Raw genomic sequence first — 21,167 nt, 5'->3', positions numbered from 1 at the left:
CATGCAATCAATCCTGGCTATAGCAAACCCATCATTCCCGGCTCTCTATGATGATCGGCGCGTTACTCGCCATTAATCACAGTTATCGGCCGGAGATCAAAATTTCATTTTTTTTTTAATTCCGATCGATTGATCGCTAATTGCCAGCCTTGCGATACCGGCCATTCGTGTAAATAAATCCGGCCGGGCCGCTTTTCCGATGCTAAATACGTACCATCGCTAAATATTCGCGCGCAGTTATTTTATTACTCTGCGATAAAGCGGCCGAATAAAAATCTAATTAAACTCACTGTGCACCCAGAGTGCTTTTATATCCGGAGTTCGATAATCGTATCGCTCGCATCATGAAACGTTCGTGAAATAACAGGGAACATGTTTCGTGCCTTTGGGTACGTTATGCAGTAAATCAGCATCTAGCAGATTCAAAAGCAAATCTAGATTAGTGTTATTTGATGTAGATATGCCCCTAGTCTCTCCCTGTTTATCTACAATGGTTTATTTGAAAGTATAGTGTAAGGATTTTTAATAATGCTAAAAAATTGTAAAACACTGCAATATACATTTTTCTCTTCCTGTATATATAAATGAAAAACAAATATTTTACGAATGCTATAAGTTTAATTAAAAACTTTTCAAGCGTGCAAATTTTGAAGAGCGATATACTTAAAAAATATACTATGGAAAATAAGATTGTTTTTTACTAAATTATTTTAGATCAAAAGAGAACTTGTCAAACATTATTTTGTACGATAAGACAGTGATTTGGACAGCGTTTGTCGGGGGATAAGCGAAGGAGGAAAACAGATCGAGAGATGTCATCCCTCGATCGAGGTCCGGTCCAGCTGATCGCGTCGGCGAAATAAAATATCGTTTTCGCATATATATCCGTCGCGCACACGTTCACAAATGCATAGAATTGTTCGACGTCGTCCCCTGTGTCCCATCTCTCTCTCTCTTTTTTCTCTCCGCCTTCTCGCTCTCGATGGCACGCCTCGTTTACGCGGGAAATTCGATATTTTCCGACATGGTATTTGGCGCTCAAATGATGCGCGTGCCAAGTTATCGACGTCGATTTGTCTCTTTGTACCTAACTGGCCGTCAGACACACCGGGTCGGGCCTCCGCCATAATTGGAAAGTGTCTTTTTGTTCTTCTATTCGATTTATCCCTTCCCTCCGCCCCCGTCTTGCAAAGTTTGTAACCCATCTACCTATCTACCCCGTCTCTCTCTCTTTCTCTCTTTTGTTACGTCGATGGTGCACCTGATTTAAACACTATCGACGCATTCCTACGTAGAACGAATCCGGGGAAAACCCAAAAGAGTTCCGCTCCGATTTATCGCGCCCACCCCCGTGATTGCATTCGCGTTAAAAGCGCCGTTCAAACGAATCAGAGTCGAAGAGAACTATTTTCATCGATATAAAATTCGATGCACTAACGCGAGATAAATCCTTCCCCCGCTGACTGAAAACTGTCTAAAAAGTGCGCCTAAAAATTTCATTAAAATTGTTACGATCGTTTTTTTTTTTCTCAAGTTCCTTTCAAGTCATGAATCATGATTATTTCATCGATTATACCAAACTGCGCGGAGGTAAATTTAATAAAGAAATGCTGTTGAGAAAATTTGTCTTTACCGAATTTATTTTTATTTTATTCCGCGTGCTGCCTCTGTTCGATAAACAAGGCGAAATTGCGCGATACCATGTTTAACATTGGAGAAAAAAAAGCAGGAAAGCCAAGATAGAATTATCCGCGTCTAGACGAATCTCGTTACGAGGAGACGAATGAAGAGCGGCTGGCGATCTTCGAGATACGCGTGTTAAAAGATACGTATTGTATGTGTAATACGCACACACAATCGCTAAAGTATTACAATGCGAGATCGTAGCCGAAAACGTCTTCTTTTGTCAAGACACGTCGAGAGTTCACGGTCCGAGCCCCGTCCGTTCGTCACTTCTGTTCGTCGTTTTGCGCGGCACGCATTATATGTTTGCATATATATGCGGCGGGCCCGTCTTCCAAAGGAATATTGAATTAAGCGTTTCCCGGGAAAATCGACTGTGTGGGTTACCATGGAAACCATAGCCGGCCCCGTGTTTCGCTTCTCAACCCGGCGCGCGCGGCCGCATTCTCGTGCGGATTCGACATTCGCTCGGAATCGGAACCGGATCGTCGACCGACGTTCCGTCAAACATTCCGATATACGGGTTCGCAGATTTTTTTTTTTTTTTTTTTTTTTTTAGGCCGACGAGATAGCGCATCTCCTTTCTCTTGCGGTGATTACGTCAGATCGAATTCAATCCACGGCCTGGACCAGCCTAGGATTCAGTTTGGAGCCAATTCGGGGATCCGGATAGAGAAAATACGAGTATATTGTAATTTATTATAATTATAATTATTTCATTTTTCACAAGAGTGACTCTTTGTATCTTTTTCATCACATAAATTCTATTATATTCCGATACTGCCGTTTTTTCTCGCTTTATATACGAGATTTTTTTTCGGCCCGTCTAATGCACACCGGACGCTAATACCTCGAACAAAACAACAGGAGACGTGGGATCGATAGCCGCCAGAGTGACTTGCCAGATTAAGCTCGTTACTCGGTATCGCGAATTATTCTTGCCGGGCGTTTGCAAACTATCAAGGATCAATACTGCTCGCGCGCATAGTTCTAATGCAACTTGCCAGAAGTTTCGGGGGGAATCAAACGTAAAGCCCGTACACCGATACCACGAAGAGCGAGATAGAGAAAGGAGAGGGAGAGCCAGAGAGAGGGTGCAGCGTTAATCCGACCATAGAAACTCGAATCCGCCACTCGATATGGAATAAAGCGCGCGCTTTTGTCTCCCGCTTCTCGGCGCCGCTCGTATAAACGTCGCACCGTTTGAGACCCGACGTCAACAATCGGTTACCCTTCCACCGTACGTCATCTGGATGAGTGGCTGGATATTCGACTGTCAAACTGAGTTACCGAACTATGGTCCGACAATTTTTAATCGGGAATACAAGGGCGGATAAAAGAAAATCCGCGGAGAATTGCAATTTTTCGTCGACCTTTTACATCCGACCGCGGTATCGAGTTTTCACATTGTTAACCGCACGCGTTATCTATATATCATCAAAGACAAATGGGGCTTAGAAATATAGTCGATATTTTTGTCAGAGAACATTCAAAATGTGTTTTGTTCTCCGTCAAATCGGCGATGATTAGAAATAATTATGATTAATATGCTTTTATTATGATTATGATTAAATTTTGATAAATATGCATTTTTTTCAATGATACGATCTTTAAACCCTTTCATGCAATTTTATATAGACAATATAATAAAATATATAGACGATTCTCGTGAGAGAAAAGTTGCAGCTGCGATGATAGAAACTTTGTATATCGACTTTCGAAATTTATTCACATCGATAAGTATCGAGATGCGTTTCATTTTTTTGCGCCTATCGAGTTTCATCATCAAGGTACTCTCGTGAATCGTCGTGAATGCCTGGGAAAGCTGGCTGGATCACTTCCGCCGATCGTCTCTTGCTCGCCGGAAATCGGAAAGCTGCGAGAGAGGAAGAAGTTTCTCATTCCGGGAAGAGGGAAGGTTTACCACGATCGCGAGTATACCTGCGCACCCGAAAGACGAAATAAGGGACGAGAGGCTAGAGGGAGTGGATTTTCCTGGAATTCGCGACGATCGCGAGTCCAGGCACGCGTGGGTTCGCGCGACGCGGTGCATCGCCAATAAAGTTTCGTGGGTTAACGCGGCGCGGGTACGCTCGATCTACCAAGGCCGATAACTCGATTCCCCATCGATCTCGGGTGGAAGGATGAGGGAGACACGGTGTCGTTTTCCGCAGGGAGAGCCTTCCGAGCTACGCCGGGACACGCTTTCGCGGGATTCAATTTGCTATTCTCCCCCGCGTTTCCGACAATGTCGTTCCCTCCTGCTCCCGCATCGACTCCCGCTGACGATGACGACGATGACGCAGCTTCTTCGGGGACAAATGAACGAACGAACGCGGTTAGATGCATCCGTCGACTCGGTAAACGCGAGGGTGTGCGCTATCCGGAGGAGAGTAGATGGAATTACGAGCTTACGCGAGAAGACGAACGCGAGCTTTCGTGCTGGCGCGAAAATATCGAATAAGCTATGAGCTGGAACGCGTCTTCTAGGTGAAGATGAGTCACTCGAATAACGCGACGAATTTCCGTCGTCCTTCACACTCGTGAGAGATCGCGAGATCAAGTGTTACAATTTTATCGAGCACTCGAGAAGCAGACTGTTTGGCAATTCTGCGCGATAATTTTTCATTAATTATTTGTCTCGCTCTTTTATTAAGATACACACGTGGGCAATAATCGCGTAGCGATTGCTCGCGATAAATCGTCGCAGTTTTCGCGATTAAATAGAAGAAACGGAGAGAGAGGAGACGCGGTTTATATACAGAGTAACGTTTAAATCTATCCAAGAAAGGGTGGCTGTCGTGCCGGAGAAATGCGATGGATGGTGATAATGCAAGTTTACGCGACGTCACGGAGCGCGGGGTCTTAAGCCCGGGCTTCGCGAATCACATATTTTGCGGGGCGACGGCGGCGACGGTGGCTTTTGTGCGACGCGGGAATCGCGCGCTTGCCGCAACGCCTCTGTGAATAGGATTTTCGCCGACAATGCCACGACAACTCTACGACGGGGCGAAACTCGATATCGTTCGCAAAGTCACTGCCGCGCGCGCGGCAGAATTTCCGCGAAGAATACGTGCCTGACTCATCATCGCGCACCCTCTTCTCTCGCGCACTTGCCGCGCACAACGCGTGTGTTTATGACGCGACGTAAAATAGGCGCGGTCTCTCTACATCGGCAGGTGTATTCTGCGAATGCGAGTAATTAACTCAAGGAGGAGACGCGATTCAATATCGAAATATCGCGCGCGCGCGCGAGTATCTAATTACCATGCGCTTCGTTGCGCGTCATATTTCTCCTTTCGTATGCACATGTGTCTCTAATCTTCCCCCGCTTGTATATATATAATCATTCATTCACGCGTCCTTTTCGAATGCATTAAATTATCATAGAAACTGGTTAGACCCTGGGTTTGTTCTTTATCGCTGCATTGGTAAACTACAATATATTTGTCTCACTTTAACTTATTGCACCAGTGTGCACTAGTTCATCAGTGCAGCGATAAAGAACAAACCCACTGATCAAAATCTTACTAGAAACTGGTCAAAAACTGACTAGTTTTACTGTCCAGTTATTGGCGAACCAAGCGTCGCCCAAACCTGTCAGTTTCTGGCCAGTTTGACTGGTCAAAAACTAGCTAGTAACCAGAATTCCTGGCCAGTTACTGGCTAGAAACTGGATGAATTTCTACTCGGGTGATTGATTAAGTTCACATTACGCGATATCATTCGCTTTCGTTTATCGATAATATCGTCGGTGCCTCGATACACGTAAGATCTATACGGACGACTAAGCTAACAGTCGCTGTAAATCTTATTATATACAAAGGAATCCCATCCCCTTCCTTCCCCTTCAGCGCACGCTCCTTATTCCACTCGGCGTCCTCGAAAATGACATATTTCGAGAAGCCCCTCTCTCTAGTACAATTCTAAGGCAGTCAATAGACACAAGACAATACCGAGGAGCGCATAATCCGGGAATGGTTCCTGCATTTTGAAGTCGGATACATAGGGAGAGAGAGAGAAGGATGATATTGCGCGCGCGACATTATATTACTCCGCCTTTATTGCAGATCTCTCTCGACCTCTTCATATCTCTCTGTCTCTCTCACACATGAGCACGTCGGTAACGATATTGACGCCAATCTTGCCTCGCTAACCTCTTGTTATCCCCGCAGATTACACGTAAAACCGCGTCCATGATAACATTACACGCTTTGCGTAATATTACTCCTATCGAGTACGACTTTCAATAATAGGCGCTCTCCATTTACATCAAAGCTTAGATAAATCTCACTTTTGTCTTTCTTTAACATGGATGTTGAAGAAAGACAGAAGTGAGATTTATCTGAGTTTTGATGTAAATGGAAAGCAACTAATGTGTCAACATACGGTGCCGTTTTGAGGATAATCAGCAGCTTATATATCAAGCTGGGTTTGGGCAATTTGGACGAGTCTCATTTCGAATTGAGACGTACATATTATACATTACACGATCTTTTTTTTTTAGATATATATGTTTAAAAAAGAGAGATTTCTATTATAAATTCGGTAAATATATATATGCAAGAATGCAACATACCTTTCTGCTCGTTCAAGATTAATCGAGTCACCTCGTTGATCTTATTGGCGGGATCGATGGGCATCAGAGATTTCTCGTTGACTCTCAGGAAACGTTCGCATTCTTCCCTCCTTTGTCGAAGCTCCTCCCTGTAATGATAATAAAAAACAACATGCAAATAAATATAACGAGATCCAATAGTCATTCACTACATATCTACATCTCCGTCGCTCTCGCTGTTTTATCTCATTAGCCGAGTTTAGAGCGAGTCTCTGTCCCCGCACGGCTCTGTATTGTAATTAGCGAAACATTTGCAAGTCATTTATAACGTATGGTGAGAAGGCGCAAGAGCGTTATGAATATTCCACGTACGTCGCAGATAGCGCGATATGTACTTCCGGAATAAACACTCGCCAAACCCTCCCTCTCTCTCTCGACTTCAAATTACTATCTTCTCGAGTTTCACGAAGTAGACGCAAATACTACAGAGTTTCGCGACTACCAGAGAGATATCCTCCTTCGATGTACACGCAATACATATTCGGTGTGGCAATCTATAGGATAGAATGTTTGATGTGACGTAAGTACTATTGATACAAAGATCGCGCATATACATATGCATATGTACATATGCGTGTCCATATTCAAAGATCGATATAGAATGAGGGACAGAGACTTGAGAGATATGTATATGTGTACGTAGTATTCATAATTGAAAAGCGCTTCGCGAAAAAGTATTGTAAATTCATCGGATGCGATGCTTTATTCGCTGGAAAAAAAACTGCTGCCGCAGTTTTAAAATATTGAATATATTTTTTAAATATGCTCGAAACTCGACGAAATCTGAATAAAATATTAATAATAAGAGATATATTTAAAAATATTTAAAAATTTTATATTTTGCGAAAAAAATTGCAAATATAAGCGATTTTTGTCGGATTCACAGTCTGAAATTTTCCCGACACGGACGATAATTATTGTTATTAAAGAAAAATCGCGCGCATCCCCCGTTCGGGAAACTGCAACTTCCTGCTACGTGTACGTAAATTTTTTGCAAACCGAAGAGAAAGCAACACGATATAAATCATGCAGTTTCGCAACAAAAACAAAAAATTACAAAAATAAAAGAAAAAAAAGAATGCAGCGCGTAGCAGAGAGAAAGTCGGTTAGAAATTACAATATTCATTTCGATAAAAGGAAGTGGCACGCTATTCTCTGCGTCCAAGAATAATTTATTATCTCGATGCCCAGAAAATTATCTCGCTTTTACACCGCGGGTACTATTTCGCTGCAGATAACACTTGCGGTTGCAATAAATATATGCTATGATATATATATAATGATGATACAAAATATGTCAATATCCCCGCCCGATTAAGACCTGATACTATACAAATAATTAGTGACATCGTTATTTTATAATAATGCGATTTAGCTAGTTCGCGAAAAGACGATAGAAAATCGGATGAGATGAGTAAAAGTCATTGATCGGTAAACTGGACGAAACAATTTTAAACGATAAAATATCTATTATAACATCATTAAAAAAGATGTAGATATATAATTCACGTAATACTCGCTATGCGTGAAACTGGTAGCTGTGCTACTTTATCACTGGAAATACATTATATTGTTCCACTTTTTAGTCTCCGTTAAAACCTCTCCTAAATTTCCTCTCTTCTGAAATCTATATTCTCTTGGCTAAGAAAAGAATTCTTCTCCAAAATTTATTCAGTTTTAAATGTAGGAAATGTAGGAATAAATATATATGCACATGTAATATAAAACGGGATAATAAATATGCATAAGTAAAATATGCTTGGCGATTGTATATCGATATGAAATTTTTTATGTAAGAGAGACGCGGTTTAACCAATCGTGAAAGGGGTCAATTTATTATATATTTTAGATTTTTTGTTACAAAACTGTTTTTCGCGCGCGCGGGATGTATGGCGCTGACAAATGGGCACCGATGATATCCGCCCCCGGGCGGATCTGGTATCAAATATTATATCCATTATTAAACACTACACACAGAGCAACAGGCCCGTAGCAGCGCGCGTCCGTCAATTTTTCAATATTTTTCTGGCTTCGAACGTCAGAGCGCACCGTCACTCATCCCACTATTGTAACGATGGTGTATCGGGATAAATTCGCGCGTTACCTTTGTGATACACAGCGCGATACGATACGATATCATTCATTCGCCCGTGTAGATTCCCTGGTGTCGCGTGTCCGATTTTAAGCATATCACTTTTAGTTAATAATAATTATAGAAAATATATACAATCGGGCCATGTAGGCCCAATGATGAACATCATCGGATGTATTTCTGTAATCGAGCTCTCCGAAATTTTCTTAAATTATATCGTTTGTTTGCTGCAACAACCTTTCTCCCTGTACTAATAACTTAAAAATTTTTTATTTTTGTCGCAGCAAATGAGCGATATATCTGCATAAATCAATCTGAAATTAAATTAAAAATTAAATGTACGTATCGTTGTGTAATTGTACCTGCCTAGAACTTGATATCTGAAAATACCATGTAAATGTTGAAACAATTGCTCCTTGAAATAATCATCGGCGAGTTATAAATTTTTTTTTCGGAAAACCATTGAAATGTCAAAGGAGCGCGCTCTGATTTTCCGGCTCGTTGCAACGCGCGCACTGACGTAATATCGGCGATATTTGGGGATAAATATCGTGGATGCACGTCGACATTTCGGCGTCTATCTATTGTCAGCAAATAAACCGGGGGAAATTTTTTTACATCGCGCGCGAGAAAGAACGGAGCGGAGGCGCGGTACATTTCGCGATTTTTGCGGCCGACGATTGTCGAATATCCCACGATGGAGGAGAAACAGCGTAGCTCTATTTTTCCTATAAATTGAATTCGGCGCACGTTAAATATTATCGGTTATTAAAAGAGTCGTTCTTGACGTATGTGCGTGTGTGCGCGCGCGATATCTGTCGATATTTTTCTGCTCCATGAACACTCACTTTGGGAATTTCTGTCTGCCTCTCTCTGTCCCTTCATCGTCTCCCACCTCTCTATCGTCCTGCTTTGCCTGGATTAATTCCGGGGTTACTCGGTAGGGAAGGTCGGCGGTGTCGGCTTCCAGATCATAGCCATGCAATATATAGATCCGGAGCGACATATCGATCGACGTGGACGGGAGCGGAATAATAATTTGCACTGTTATTGCGAACCTATCGGGTAAAATCAAGCCGGGCCGGCGCGTTCGTCCTCTTGTTCCCTCTTTCCCTGCATCACTCTGTCCTGATACTACTGGAGCCTGTCTCCCTCCTTCTCTCCCAGCTCCTCTTGTTCATTATCGCCATCCTTCGCTTTTTCGGTCCGACTATTCCTCTCTTTCTCCTCCTTTCGCCGATTCTTTTGAAGGCAGAGTAAATGCTTTTATTGATTCCTTCTCTCTCTCTTTTTTCTCTTACTCTCTCTCCCTTCCTCCCTTGTCTTTTTCTGCACTCGTCTCGGCACGTACACACGTTAGGCCGCACGCTTTGTTCGGCGGATGAGTGGAGCTGCTACACGAATATGCGAATGACAAGTGGCAATCGATTGGAACTCATCGCCACCTCGTTGACGCTTCCAAAGACGCTTCGCGTCGATAGAAAACTACTCTCGACGTATATTTGCCTCACCATAATGGCTTCATCGTTGTGTAGACGTAATGGAATTCTCGAGACAACCGCAAACGAGAGACAATCCCGCATAATCCCGCAATCGATTTCGTTTAATATCCCGAGCAAACTATAAATACCATACGTTTTCTTTCTTTTTGTTCAAATTTAAACAATAAATCTTGAAATGAAATTTTCTCTCCAAGATTATTTCATTATTTTGTAATATGTATATCAATTGTCGCGCGTAATTTTCATTTATAATATAATATTCGTTGCGCAATTTACATTTTACATTTCATGTATGTAAACATGGTTTCTCATTTCGTGTATAAAAGATAAATTTGATAAATAATTGATAAATTTCGCAAATAACTTTATATATAATTTCGATAGTATTATTGAGAAAGACCCACCGCGAAAGCGCAGGGATGAGTAGCAAAATTGTGAGCAATCTTGGGTTGACGTGAAGGGAGCATGGGTGTATGGTATGGTTTACTTGAAAAACTTTTTTACCGATAGCATAGCCAGCGGGCATTTTAAATAATTCTTCTGGACCCGGATATTAAATTTCTTACCATGGTTCGCGGTGAGCGTGGCGGATTCCGTGGCAGTCCGTTTAAACGGTACACTTTGTCCGCAAGAACCAGAATTGCTGCGGTATTTTATATATATATGTATGTATGTATGTATGTATGTATTCTGTGGTTCCATGGCCGCTTAAACTCTAATCGCGAGTTTCGTAAGAAACCCTTAGGGCTAATTGAGGTGACTTTTTCGACCAAGACATTATTTTACGCTTTGAAAGACCCGGCGCACCACCACAAGGTTTTCGATATCGAGCGAATCGATCGCGTTGAAAGTTGGTTTCGTTGTGGCTTCGAGGGGGGAAAAAGAGACAAGTTACACAAAGCAGATATTTGTACAGGGAAAAACAGGAATGGGAAATTTTCATCAAAAAACGAGCACGACGAGCATCAGCGAGAGATCATCTAATTAAAGCCGCGAGTGGCCAAGGGTCACCGAGCGGTCTGTTTAAACTTTCAATTGATCCCTTCCGACTTTCGTCATTAGTGAATTTACGGCGAATGTTGAGGAGCATAAACGTATGAAATATTAATAACGGACGTTTTCGTAAAAAGTTGGCAAAGTAACTGGCTTTTATTCGCGTATGTACGCTGTCGATTTTGGCACGCGCGATACATTAGAAACGTTTGCAAAGTAATAACAGAGTTTTATAAATTTTAATGCGCCGCAATAATGTCGCGACACAGACATCATTCTAAAAGGGACAATATTCTAGCAAGATTAATCGATAGCACTGATAGTATTGCTACTCTTCCTCATTGCGATATTATTGTCTCTTTCTGGCTTTTTATTTCGTTTTTTATATAACTAGTGTTCAAACAGTTCACTAGCTTGAATTAAATTATTTATTTCTGCAATTATTTTACATCTATTTTACTACAATTATCAATTAATCGAGATATCCATTAATCGATTGCTAATTAGGAAAGTCTGAATAATTATTAAAGTCAATGTAATATGAAAATATTTCCATATTCTATATATTCTTAGAAATAATATTCTTATCAGTACAAAGAATGACAAAAATTATGATATAACCATGAAGCAAGTGATCCTTCATGAAAAAAATATGAGATGAAATTGCAGAATAGAATATTTTCATAAGAAATTGCGTCTCCAAAGAAGACGGCTCCAAGCTGCCGTGTATACGTTCATTTAGATAAGTGAGATACGCCAGTAGATGGGGGCTAGGAAAGTTAACCATCTTCTTGAAAGAACCCCAACGCAGCTGTATGGGTAATGCGCGCGGGACCGGCATTGTAATTGCAAGGTTAGAGGAGAGGACATTGCTCATCCACCGCGTACATGTCTGATTCCGAGCCCCTCTATTTATCTGATATAGAGAACATATTCATCTCTCATGTATACGCGAGATAAGATGAGGATCAGATAGATATGTCGTACATATGAAAGCATAAATTCAACGTTAATATACGAAGATATTATTCTATTTATGTATATTTCTCGGAATTCTCTCTAATTTAGTTAAAATTCAACACAATCTGTGAAAGAAATACTCGAAAATAAATCTGATATCTTTTTCGAAATTGGCTATAATAAAAACAAATCAGTAAAAATAATAGCAATATACATTTGTCCATTTTTTTCAGTGTGACAGAATCTATCTTCTCAAATCATGAATTATAAAATAAATTCAAAATTGGGAAAATGTGACATGTCCCATCATCTTGTCGCTATTTCTCTCTTCTTTCGACGTTAAATAATATCGTTCGATCCGAGTTTTCCGGTACATTTGTACAATCGCTCGGGGGGGGGGGGGGGGGCCATTCTCAGAGAAAATTATTTGCGTCGAATCGCTCGATGTCGGTATCAATGTCGAAACGTAGCCCGCAAAAATAATCGAGCCCGGGGCAGGTAACGTTTGTACGCGCGCGACATTTCTCTTTCCAGCGTTACGCTCGGATAGAAATATGGTCGATCCGGCAGCTATTTTCTCTGCGGTCCAGCTACATCGACGGGGAGCGGCCACCTCTCCGGATTTTCTCTCGCTTTTCGCAACGTATTCCATCCCTCCGGCCACCCCCTTTCTCGCCCCCTCGCTACGGGACGATACGAAGATCTACGAAAAGCGCGCGCCATTAATTACAACGTATCCAATTATTCTTCGTTACGCGGATGATATATCGGCTAACCGATTCCCATTTTATTATATTCGCGTCGAAGCCCGACGCGCGAGATGCACCGACTAATTCTTCCGCTATAGCAATTAATATAACAATACTAATGTCGCAACAATGGACGAGGAAAAAACGAGGAGTGGAATATCGAGACGCGTTCTCGCGTGTTATACGAAATGTCACGTGCGAAATACGAAAAGCCTTATAAAACCGACTCGAAAAATGCTGGATCTGTAGTAATAAATAAACTCGAAAAGGTAGTTTTTAAAATTCTCTCTCTCTTTTTTTATTCACATTTTCTTTCTCAACTTAATCCTATATAGAGTCTACACAGAGAGAATTTTCTTAGAATTTAGAAAATCATTCGAACAATATATAATAATCGTCGAACAATATGGTATAGAAAGAATTTTATGAGAATTTCTCTGATTAATATTTATCACAATAAAAATATCTATTACAATAAAATATAAAATATGTTTGATCAATTTTACTATGCAGTTTATTTATCATATTGTCCCACGATTACCATGATTTTCAGGGTAAATTCTAAGAGAAAATTCTCTCAGTGTACGAGGACAGTTCGATAAGTCGGTGACTTTTACAAGATATGGCACTCAAATCGCAATCTAATTTTATTTCTGATATTTACCATCTTATTTAAGTATACACACCAAGTTTCAAGTAGATCTGTCAAATAGAAATTTTTTGACAGCGTGCTAAAGCGAATAAGTTTGTGTTTTTTGCTAAAATGGAAAAAAGTGAATTTCGTGTGCTAATAAAACATTACTTTTTGCGTGGAAAAACCATTAAGGAAACTGAAGAAAAGCTAAAAAAGTATTATGGGGACTCTGCTCCGTCGCATGGAATGGTTCACAAGTGGTTCACTGAATTTCGTTGTGGTCGTACAAGCACGAATGATGCTGAGCGCCCGGGACGTCCGAATGAGGTCACAACTGAAGAAACGGTCAATAAAATCCATGATATTGTATTGGACGACCGTCGAGTGAAGATACGCGAGATAGCCAAGATGGTAAACATCTCAAACGAATTGTTGTGTTTTTAATATCTTGCATAAACATTTGGGCATGAAGAAGCTGTCGGCCAGATGGGTGCCGCGCTTGCTCACAATCGACCAAAAACCACAACGAAATTCAGTGAACCACTTGTGAACCATTCCATGCGACGGAGCAGAGTCCCCATAATACTTTTTTAGCTTTTCTTCAGTTTCCTTAATGGTTTTTCCACGCAAAAAGTAATGTTTTATTAGCACACGAAATTCACTTTTTTCCATTTTAGCAAAAAACACAAACTTATCCGCTTTAGAACGCTGTCAAAAAATTTCTATTTGACAGATCTACTTGAAACTTGGTGTGTATACTTAAATAAGATGGTAAATATCAGAAATAAAATTAGATTGCGATTTGAGTGCCATATCTTGTAAAAGTCCCTGACTTATCGAACTGCCCTCGTATAAGTATCTCTCACGCATTTATATTATTTTCCCCGACACCCTACGGATACTCTAGATACGGGATTGAAATCGAACCGGAAACTTGTTAATTGCGGAGAGCTGTCTGATGAACGGACATAATGTCGAATCATTGCGATGCGCAACGGTAGGTAGACTGTAATCTAGCACGCGTCAGCAACGTCGAAACAAGACCACTTCACAGCCGTGACTAAGCAAAGCGGAGAAGCAAGGCGGGGTTACGTCGATTACTTCATTAATTAGCCTGGCCAAAGGTGCCCTCGATCTTTCTTTCTCTCCTCCTGAGCCGTCTCCTGCTTGTATTCGCATCGACGGCTAATCCACTCCCACGAGATTGCGCCCATAGAGCTTCCGCTTTTTGTCGGGAAACGCGACGCGTCACCTTGCGCTCGTGAGGGATCTTCTTGTCGGGACAGGCTTTGAGAAATGTTTTGTGATGCCCGGTAGATAATCGGTTTTTTCCGTGATCGTTCACCGATGCGCTTAGCTCGATATATATATATATATATATATATATGCGTGTGATGTTTTGATATAAAATAACATATTTAGTTCATATAAAATATTTTTTTTTTTAAGTTTGACATGAGTATTAAACAAATCGTATTTAATTCCTACCTTCAATTTGTCTTAACACGAAGGCTCAAATTTTTTAAATATTTTTTTAACGCGCCTCGTTATTTTCTCGATTGCGAAACCAATCTCGTAAATTAATAAAAATCATCATTGTCGGTCGACCTTTCTGCGACACGGATCGTGATTCGCAAGTTCGAGACATTTAACGGATTTAAAGCTTTCGCGGCAGGATTAAAGGTTTAAGGGTCGAACGGTGGAGCCGAGTGCTAGCCCTTCGTAGCGTTAATTCAACACGACTATCTTGGATACTGTGACGCCGCGTACGGGCGTTATTTTATTTTGTAAAATCCCCGAGCAATAAATCTAATGCGTTTTTACGCTTTAGCTGGCCGCTTAATAAATTGTATCCTCGTAACGACGACGAGAATCTTTCCGTCATCTCAAGCACGAAAGCGTTCCTCGAGCTTTTCATCATCCCCTCCTCTATCCGCTCCCTCTTTATTTCGATAATTAAATCTCTCTTCTGCATTGTCTGCGATCAAAGCCCAAGGCATTTCGCCTGTTGAAGGAATAATAAAACACCGGGAAACTTTTAATTTATATAATTTACAAAAAAAAGTCAAGTGACTGTTATACTTGATAAAATATAATAATGACATTCATTTGTGATTAGCGTTTTGAAAATATCGCGAATAACTGCATATACATTTATAGTTTGTATAGAATAGACTTTTCGTTACGAAAATATGAGTCCGGATATAGAAAGAATTTTTAACCTTTTTAATCTGTTTTCTAATCTCTCTTTTTTATATTAAAAATAACTCTCTTTTAAATCAGATGAATGCAGACAACGCACATCTCGCTATATTCCAAGCTTAAAATATCAAATAAAATTATATACGATAATAAATCACTTAACACGACGGACAAAATTTTATTCATGCAAAACAGATCTTCCCGCGTGCATGTTTATCCCGATAATCGCGTCGCGTCGCCCAGCGTCGCTTATCCTTCGAAAACCGCCGCAATCTGGATCAAAGCCCTTGCAAGGAACGTGCAGGACCGGCTCGAGGAGCAATCCTTCTTGCCGAACTGACAGGCGAACGTACGAGATTTTCTCGCTCGGCTCGTTCTCGTCTCTCCTCTCTCCCTCTCCCGCCCTGATCATGTTCAACATCTTGCCTCTTTTTCTCCGCGCGCGTGAGCGAGAACGCGGGTCCGGTCAGAATCCCGAGGAAAAACCAGGTTCATTGCGATCGGTGGCTCGTATCCACGATTTATCCAGCCGCGGATTGCCTGCGCGAAGATCGGGGTCGATCTAATTTCGCGCGCGATCCCGAGACGAGGAGAAGCTCTTGGAGGAGCCCCTTCTATTTCTGGCTGATGGCTCGATCTCGTATCTGGTCAATCTCTATCTTTCTCTTCTAGCTAACCGAGAGCGCGATTCCCGATAAAAAACACGAAAGAAGAGTGACGAAATGTAAGAATTTTCTTTTCTAGTATTTTTTCAACAATGTTCGCTTTAATTTTCGTCTTAAGAATCGCGTTAAATTCATATCAATCTGATACTTGTAATTTATCATTTGTTTTTGATATTTCAATTGGAAATATAATTACGATAATAATTACAATGTAAAAATCGAGCTGATATACATTTTAGTCGTTAAGTAAAAGATATACTGCACCGTTGAACGTCTGTATCTCTTTCTCTCTCTTGGCGAGGAAGGAAAAATTATCTTACGCATCGCTTTGCTCGATTTAAATTCAACACGGTGCATTTCGCCCATGAGAAGTTCCCTCTTTCCGTTTTAACTTTAACTCTCCTTCTTGCGGCTCTTAACTATGACATGCGGATAAAAACGCGAGACATAAAAATGGCAATAAAATGATATTTGATACGGGTCTGTGGAATCTGTCTTCTCTCCCTCTGCCTTTGTTCTCGCGAAATATTTCCCTCGCAATTACACTCGCATAAAATGCAATGACTATTATTTCGTGATAAAGCAAACGTGTTTCCCCGCGTGTCATCCCTCGCAAACATTATTTTGCAATGTGGCCGAGCGATGCGCGGACGTTCCATCCCTCCACAAAATATCATTCGTTTTGTTTACGAGGGCGATTCGCGTAAAAATCCGCGTATTTTGCGGCAGAAAAGAGAGAGAGAGAGAGAGAGAGAGATAGAACATCGTTTCACAACCAGACATCGCAATCTCTCGATGAGAATAACCCGATAATTTCTGTTTTGTTATACACAATACGCGTTTTCTCTCCACGCGACGCATTATCGATATAAATTTTTAAGGCGATCGCGAAAACACACGCGATTGAACGTAATCGCCGAAAATGTTTTCATAATATCCATATCGCTAATGTACGCTAATGTTCGCGTTCCGCGGTCTTCTAATGATTTACCCGCGCGTTTGAGAATTCCAAATATCCGTCGATAATTGCAGTAATTATAATTAGAATGTTCCCCTAATATACTACCAAATATAACGCCGTTTGCAATATACGGGGGGACGGATATACTGTACGAGTGGCACGAGAATCGCACGTAAAACCCATCCCGCGTAATCCGTCGTGTCTGCATTTATCCGTCATTAATTCAGTTGCGATTTTAATTGACAGAACAGCTACTCCGCTCGCCAACTCGCTCGCTCGCGGCTTGCATATTGTTTATATTATCGATTTTACACAACGTTCACCGACCACCGACCAGGTGATGAGCGCGGCTTACCCGTGTCTATGTGAATGATGCAATGATAACTAATATGCTTGTCTGTAACAATAAACCGAGGGGGGACGCATATCGTTAAAGCAAAACTGAAATTTCGGAAACTTCGCTAGGTAGGATCGAATTATAATGTGATTGTGCAGAAGCAACGCATGAGAAAGCACTTTTTTAACGCATAAAGAGATTTTGCACACAAAATCTGTATCTATTATTTTAATATTTTTTAAAATCTTTCTTCTTCTTCTAAATAATATTTTAAAGAAACCTCATGTGATCTCTTTTGATCATTTTTGAGTACCAATTTCAATTTAATGAAACTATATTTCTCTGTTGTTTAAATTTTTGCAAATTTTTATTTAAAAAAACGCGTCCAAAGGTTGGTACGAAAAGATTCCGAATATGTTAAGAAATTCCTTTTGTGCAAACTTAGTTAAATTATTTAGAGGATATAATAAATCTTGCTGCTTTTTCCTTCTTTTTTTTTTATGTAGCTAAGCTGTTAACAGATATTATTAATCTCGCTAATTGTCATCGAAATTACCCTCGTTATTATTTGGCCGTGGGCAATTTTATTGATATTTTCCTCTGGAAATATATGTATAATGGCAATTTAGTTCGTACCTCGCGCACACGTCATATACGAGACAGAATCGGCTGTGATTCGTATCTCTTTTCGATTCCGGAAATAATATAAAGACGAGTTGGAAGATAGCCCGGGGTCAAGTTGCGCAAAATATGTAATTTTAAATTGATCCTGCTTGAATCCTGTTTCACCAAAATATTATAAATAACGCATCTTATAAAGTTTCTTCTCCTTTCTACTGAGGGAATTCTTGTGATATATACCTATATGTATGTACAAACAAGAACATGAAATCTTACGATCTTTGTAAATTATTTTGCGCAATTTCCGAAACTCTCTCGAATCTCTTCTCATCAAGGCACAGTGTATCGAAACGAGTATAACTTTTTTTTTTAAATCGCGATTAAATCCTCCCTTCGTTAATAAATTGTAAATAATTCGCGTAAGTTAAGGAGCACTTAAAAATTTAAATCTTATATTCGTGACGCTTAATTTCCGCCCGGTATCGGCCGAGCAGCCGTCCTCAAAAGCGCCACATTAAATGTTTATTGTTCATCTACTCAAAGGACCGCTCATGTAGTCGTACGGCTAGTTTCACGAGGTTAACCTAGCGGCGGTACCGCAGAGAGGATAGGCTAAAACCAGAGTCTAGTTTCGTTCGGTGGCGCTCGCCGCCAGCGTCTCGGTAAGTGCCCATCCCTTCTGAATATTTTAGGAAGTACGCGCGATGTATCCCTCCCTTTGCCTCTCCAGCCCCGCTATATTATATATATCGGGGCTCGAGAAGTCGCCGGTGGACCCGGACGAGCGGGTACGCCCGGGTCCTGATGCATTCGCGATTAAATACATTGGAGAACTCGCTTGCGCGAGGGCGCGAGAATTATAAATAACAGCCGGAAGCGGCGTTTTCAGCCGCCGCTGCGAAAAACGAAGAAGCGCGTGAATTTCGTATGAACAAAAAAGTCGCGATTTTCTTATCGTCTATGAAATTGGAGACGCACAATCGTGTCCCCGAATCGCGAAATCAATATCGAGAATTAAACGAGAGCTTCTTATAGAATGAAATCGTTTTATAACTCTATGCCAGATTAAAGGAGAAAGTGCGCAGATGTATTTATTTTATTTAGAATCGAATTTTGGGAACAGCATTTATCGTAGTGCTTTAAACGATGTTAAAGGTTTTTGCCAAAATCGAGGTTTCATGAATTGAGATGCGAGTACTTACATTGATTTATCCGGCAAGTCATATTCGGCGGCCAGTCGCAGATCCTCCAACGCGAAATGGTGTTCTTTGAGAGCCATAAAGATCTCGGCTCTTCCTAACAGCGCCAGGGGCAACGACATACCCTGATCGACCGTCTTGTTCTCATCTGAAACAGAAGTCGTCGATATCGTGTTATTTGGGAAAATACTACTATCCGGTCTCGAGCTTTTTGTTCATCGATCGATCACCATCGAGCGAACAATTTATATATCGTCTAAATGAAGCTATGAAAATGCGGAAGTCTTTCGAACGATTGATGCGCGTTGGCAGGACACAGTAAGCAGAACTTGAGCAAACTATTTATTCTAGTTGTGCATTTGGCGCGGTGCCTATACGATCGGCTCGCCGAAAGCTTATTTTAGAAATCCGTGTAATTCATGGAAATTTTACGGTGTTTAATTTTAGAAAAACTTATAAATATCATCGTTACCTATAGTAAATTGTTGCTTGAATATATTTAAATTAATTAATAATTAACAATTAAATTAAGCATTTAATAATTAAATCAAGTATAAATAGAGTATACATTATATTGTAATAAATAATGACATGATAATTAAATGCATTGCGTTCTAATTAGTGAAATAATATCATTTGTATTATTTTGTACGAATACAAAACTATGTATAGGTTCACTAATCGATCGCTAATGATTCGTCCGAATAATTATTTTTAATTCAGTAAGACGCCAATTATTTGGAGTAATAATAATAATATGATATTTGCAAAACTCTTGAAGAAAAAAAATATAAACAAAATATCAAATTAAATATATATTGTTTTAATTGAATTAAAAATAAATTCTTTACACGTTCGGACATTCATCATCAGAGAGAATCACTACTCGAATAATTGGCGTTCCCCTGCATTTGTAGCGACCTAGTTGAGGAGCACGCAGGACGGCCTGACTGAACAGCAAAAGAGCCTTGTCGTATTGGCCGACGGCGGCGAGCTGGTATCCCTCGACTCGTCTGCGTTTAGAAACGTCGGCATCCTTGTCCCTGAAAAGGGGCTTCACCTTTGCGAGCGTGTCGACCACAACGTCCCGTATTTTCGCATCGCTGAAGACCGCCCTCACCCGCCCCAAGTCGTCATCGATTCGGCCGAATATCCTAGATGTCCAGGTATCGCCCGCGGTTCGCATCACGGACTCGCTGAAATCGTGGAAGAATCCCTTCTTGCCGGAGCGCAGGGTCTCCGACGAGCAGAGAGTTCTGTAAATTTCATCGCGATCCTGCATTCCTGCGCGCGGAAAGACGCTCGCGTGCCACCCCGTCGACGAAGCCGTCGTCCCCCTTCTTCCGCCCCGACTCCGCGCTTCGTTAACGAGATCCTGGGTGTATGTGTGTGAATCGCCCTTAGACGACTGAAATACGGTCCGTCCGTTTTTATATCGCGGATTAATATACCCTCTTAGCTTAGTTGTTACGATTGCGCGTCGCTCTTATATATACATAAGTGACTTTCTTTTCTCCCTCGTCTATTTGTATTTTCCGTTTTACTTAAAGTATAATTATTTCCTGTTACTTATTACCTTCCTTAGTCTGTCTTTTGTATTTATACGGTTTCTCGAGAAGAAACATTTCTTCCAAAGATTCTTATCTTAATTTACCTCTCGCGCTCTTGTTCAGTTTCTTTAGTTTTCTTAATATTCTTAGCTATATGCTATAATTATATATTTTGATTTTAAATTCTCTTGCATATTTTTACTTGTATGTAAGAGGGAGATTCTCCTGGAATGTACAATTTCTTTTTCTCTCGATTTCCTTATACGCTAGCGACGACTATGGAAGTCCGACGTTCCAAGGTTGCATCGTCGTGTTTCCTTAGACCGATCCTTTTGAATATTACAGGAGCTAGTGGTATTTTGTATCCGTCCTTCTCATCGAACACGCGACCTCGTTTCGCG

General features: G+C 40.8%; 1 protein-coding gene across 9 annotated transcripts in view; it reads right to left on the bottom strand.

Annotated features, from left to right (window-relative positions):
* LOC145939074 (protein-lysine N-methyltransferase SMYD4) overlaps positions 1-21,167 on the bottom strand; it is a 153,350-nt gene that overhangs the window by 60,082 nt on the left and 72,101 nt on the right. For 6 of the 9 annotated variants that reach the window (XM_083043135.1, XM_083043136.1, XM_083043137.1 and 3 more), the window contains 3 exons: positions 20,138-20,624; positions 19,220-19,364; positions 6,263-6,390 (listed from right to left, as the gene is read on the bottom strand). In XM_083043135.1, coding sequence (XP_082899261.1) covers positions 6,263-6,390; positions 19,220-19,364; positions 20,138-20,624 — 760 coding nt within the window. The remainder of the gene's footprint in view (positions 1-6,262; positions 6,391-19,219; positions 19,365-20,137; positions 20,625-21,167) is intronic. The other 3 variants (XM_083043141.1, XM_083043143.1, XM_083043142.1) reach the window with 2 other exon arrangements.

Source organism: Prenolepis imparis, unplaced genomic scaffold (assembly GCF_030444845.1).
Source record: "Prenolepis imparis isolate NDT839.2.m4 unplaced genomic scaffold, iyPreImpa1.0 SCAF_7, whole genome shotgun sequence".
In the NCBI taxonomy this organism is placed as follows: domain Eukaryota; kingdom Metazoa; phylum Arthropoda; class Insecta; order Hymenoptera; family Formicidae; genus Prenolepis; species Prenolepis imparis.
Note: the sequence above shows the minus strand (reverse complement) of the source record. Positions and strands in the feature narration are given on the sequence as shown.